At 37.3% G+C, this 3,717-nt stretch overlaps 1 protein-coding gene across 1 annotated transcript; it reads left to right on the forward strand.

Moving 5' to 3' along the window:
• Positions 1–544: 544 nt before the first annotated feature.
• s100a10a (S100 calcium binding protein A10a) lies at positions 545–2,868 on the forward strand. The gene is made up of 3 exons (XM_083545645.1): positions 545–656; positions 1,661–1,814; positions 2,116–2,868. Exons 2-3 carry the CDS (start codon positions 1,674–1,676, stop codon positions 2,278–2,280), a joined length of 306 nt encoding a protein of 101 aa, XP_083401771.1. The 5' UTR covers positions 545–656; positions 1,661–1,673; the 3' UTR covers positions 2,281–2,868.
• The last annotated feature ends 849 nt before the right edge of the window (positions 2,869–3,717 follow it).

Consider the following 3,717-nt stretch of genomic DNA (forward strand, 5'->3'; position numbering starts at 1 on the left):
ATGAGCTTTTAATAATAATAATAATAATAATAATAATAATAATAATAATAATAATAATAATAATAATAATAATAATATGCTGTTGTTAAGATAAGAATCATGTTGCCAATAGGATGCTTGCAAAAGGCAGCATTTTTTTTATGGCAATTTAAAAAACTCAAGTAGCAGTAAGGTACGGATGCACACGTGACACCATTGATTTTAATACTTGTTTGAACACAGTCCCTTTGAATTTGTATTTTTTGTGCTTGTACCTGTATTTATAAAAAATAAAAGCATATGCAGGTAGTTCCCTTTCAGGTCCACTTCAGCCCAACTGAGTTCTGTTATACAACTGAGTGACTAAGTACAGTGTTACGCAACACTGTAAGGATACACTTTCACATGGCTGCGTCTTTTGACACATTAATCAGACACTTTTTGCACAATCACAACCTACATAACTATTTTCTTTTTACTTGATCTGTACACACTTGTACACTTTTGAGTAGACAGGCACTGTAGTTATCATCATGGCATTGCTTCACTCTGATGACTCCCTCAGTTTCCTACAAAAGGGCGGGTCCAGGCTATAAAGTCACAAGCCCACAGTCCAACACACTACACTTTTCCAGCACGCCTCTGCTGTTCTCTGGTTTTCTTCACACAACAGCTTGGTAAGATTGTGCTGCCTATCTGTGTTATGAATGGGTTTAATATTTGGAAGAGTGTTCACAGGGCGTAAACTGGATATTACATTACAGAGTATTTTTTCTGTTGTTACCTATATTTAGCCACAAGCCAAAATTTGCTAATTTATTTTGAAACACATTTATGAATTTGCTTACATTTGTGATCCTTTGTGTAACTAGAACTCATAATAGACCTGTTTGTGTTTTTATTCTTGTATTTGTTTAAAGTCGATTTTGTGTGTTATTTTAGTGAGCGCACAGCTCTGAACATAGTCTCTGTCTCTCTTTCTCTCTCCTTCTGTCTTTGTCTCATCTCCTCTTTTCCATGCATTCACTTACTTTTCCTCCTCTATATAATTTATTCTTATTATGTATTTGTTGTATTTCTACTCATTTCTTCCCTGCTTTTTGTCCTCTGTTTTCCTTTTTCTCTTTATCCCTCGCTTTCTTCAGTTGTAAGCGCTAAAACTTGTACTTGAGATGCCAAAGAATATCTAAGAACCTTTTCAAAAATAAGAATATATTTTGTATAATCACTGGCATTTCTATTCTTTTTTTCTCCTACAAAATTCCCTCCTGCTTATTTTCCAGTGGTTGTCCTTCTGCAGTGTTTTTCCACACAGTAATTCTTCATTCGAAGAAAGGCTTTCTTTCTTTCTTTCTTTCTTTCTTTCTTTCTTTCTTTCTTTCTTTCTTTCTTTCTTTCTTTCTTTGAAGTTGATATATGTGTACTTGTTCATGTTCTGCATGTGTGTGTAGGATTGCTTGCTTGGCATTACCAAGTACTTAAGTTCTTTTTCAGTAATTCAGTCTAAGCAGTAGCTTAATAACTACAGTGTATTTATATAAGTTGTCTTACGTTTTGGATTGTTCCCTTTCTTTCTTTCTTTCTCTCTCTCTCTCTCTCTCTCTCTCTCTCTCTCTCTCTCTCTCTCTCTCTCTCTCTCTCTCTTTCTGTCTCTCTTTTTCTATCTCACACACATTTACAGAACCACCACAGCCATGCCATCCGACCTTGAAAAAGCGATGGAGTCCCTGATTTTGGTGTTCCACCGCTATGCATCCAAAGAGGGAAACACCAACACCCTGAGCCGGCGTGAGCTCAGGGACCTGATGGAGAACGAGCTCTCCAACTTCCTCAAGGTAATAAGCATCTGTCATCCTCACTCTTTCCATAACAAGGAAGGAAGGTTTGAGGAATTTTATATGACAAACCATACGGTATGAAGACTGTAGAGAATTATGACTGTGTAGGGTTATTCATGTGAGATCCCTTGTAAGGCTCCTACAGCTACATTCTTTATTTTAATGTCTTTTGCTTTATAAGAGGTTATTAGACTTTTGCACTTCTTCAAACAAAGTCTTCAGTTATGGTGGTCAGGTTGGGTTTGGTTGGATGGTTTCACTCATATGTTCACCTCGCATTTGGCTTTCTTTCCTACAGTCTCAAAAGGACCCTGGTACAGTGGACAAGATAATGAGGGACCTGGACACAAATCGAGATGGAGAAGTGAGCTTTGAGGAGTTTGTGTCTTTAGTGGTTGGTCTGTCCATCGCCTGCGAACAGTGTTATCAGTTACACTTGAAGAAGACGGGTGTCCGAAAATGAATAGACGAGTATTTACACTTTTGTGCATTAATAATGATGTTGTCCTTTAATTGTACCCATTCTTTTGAAACTGGAAAAAAACATTGTATATGTGTGTGTTAATAAAAGAGAAAGAGAAAAAAAATTAAAAAGGGGGGAGATCGGATGATACATTGACAAACCTGTCTGCCGTAATCTCTCAGTGCACAGGCTTTGAGGTAAAAGTCCAGTGGGAAAGTGGGCATGGCATGTAATTTATTACATTCTACTCTTTGCCCTGCATACTTTACTTTATAGCTTCCAAGATTTCAGGGTTTTTAAGGTTTGTGGAATGCAATTCCTAACAGGGGCTTATTTCTAGTTTGTACGTATTTAAAATAAATTGATCTACACACAGTTTTTTGGCACATGCCCCCAAGAGGCTAGGTGACTTCTGAATTATTTACAATTTAATTATAATATCACTGTCTTATATTAAGGAAAGAAAAATGGACAAGGAAATGTATTACCTAGAAACCTGAAAAACATGAAACTACTTTAAGTTTTCTGTAAATTGAAGTTGCCTGTGCTTACTTGGCAGTTGTACTGGAATTAAACTTTGTCCTCACACCCCTGTGCAGACTCTTTAGAATGTTCTAGACTCTTGAGTTCACATAACACTACAGACACACTGCTGTAGACGCTGTGGTGTCTAAAATAGTGCAAGAGACTGGAAACCCACTGATTAGTCACCGTGTATTTTGAGGATAAGTGTTAACAAATTTGAACACATGATTGAGTTTTTTTTTTTTTTTTCCAGTCCATGCCTTGTTTTTTCCAGAATTTTGTTTTGAGATATAATTTTGCTTTCCTCACTGCTTAGCACATTGTGGCCAGGGACTGTTATTGGTTTCCATGCAAACATGAGGTTGCTCAGTGACCAGTCGTTGTTGTAGGGCGGAGGCCAGAGAGACAGAACTACATAGTTTCCCCTTTCACCCCTTCCTGAGTGTAAAAGCAGGGTTTTTTTTAAGATGAATTTTTCATGGAATGCAGATGTTTTTGTTTGGGTTTAAGGCACACTTTTTAGCACAGCTGTGTTTCGACATTAGCATTAGGTAGGAAACTAACAAAATTTTCATATTTAGCTTAGGGTAATGTGCTAACTTTGTGTGTGTGTGTGTGTGTGTGTGTGTGTGTGTGTGTGTGTGTGTGTGTGTGTGTGTGTGTTTAAACATCCTTCATGTTATTCAGACGTACATTATGTATACATTTACATTTGTGGCATTTGGCAGACGCCCTTTTCCAGAGCAACTTACATTTATTTCATTCATACAACTGAGCAGTTGATGGGTAAGAACCTTGTCCAAGGGACCAGCAGTGGTAGATTGTTGGTGCTGGGATTTGAACTCATGACCTGTCAATCAGGACGGTTTTAACCACTGAGTAACCACATACTGTACATTCCATTATATATTA

The sequence above is a fragment of the Silurus aristotelis genome (genome assembly GCF_946808225.1).
Source record: "Silurus aristotelis genome assembly, chromosome: 6".
NCBI classification, from domain to species: Eukaryota; Metazoa; Chordata; class Actinopteri; order Siluriformes; family Siluridae; genus Silurus; species Silurus aristotelis.

Bases quoted from the DNA above. Each gene is read 5' to 3' on its own strand.
- s100a10a (XM_083545645.1), top strand. From the start codon at position 1,674: ATGCCATCCGACCTTGAAAAAGCGATGGAGTCCCTGATTTTGGTGTTC. The intron at 1,815-2,115 runs GTAATAAGCATC...TCTTTCCTACAG, and splicing joins AGCTCTCCAACTTCCTCAAG to TCTCAAAAGGACCCTGGTAC.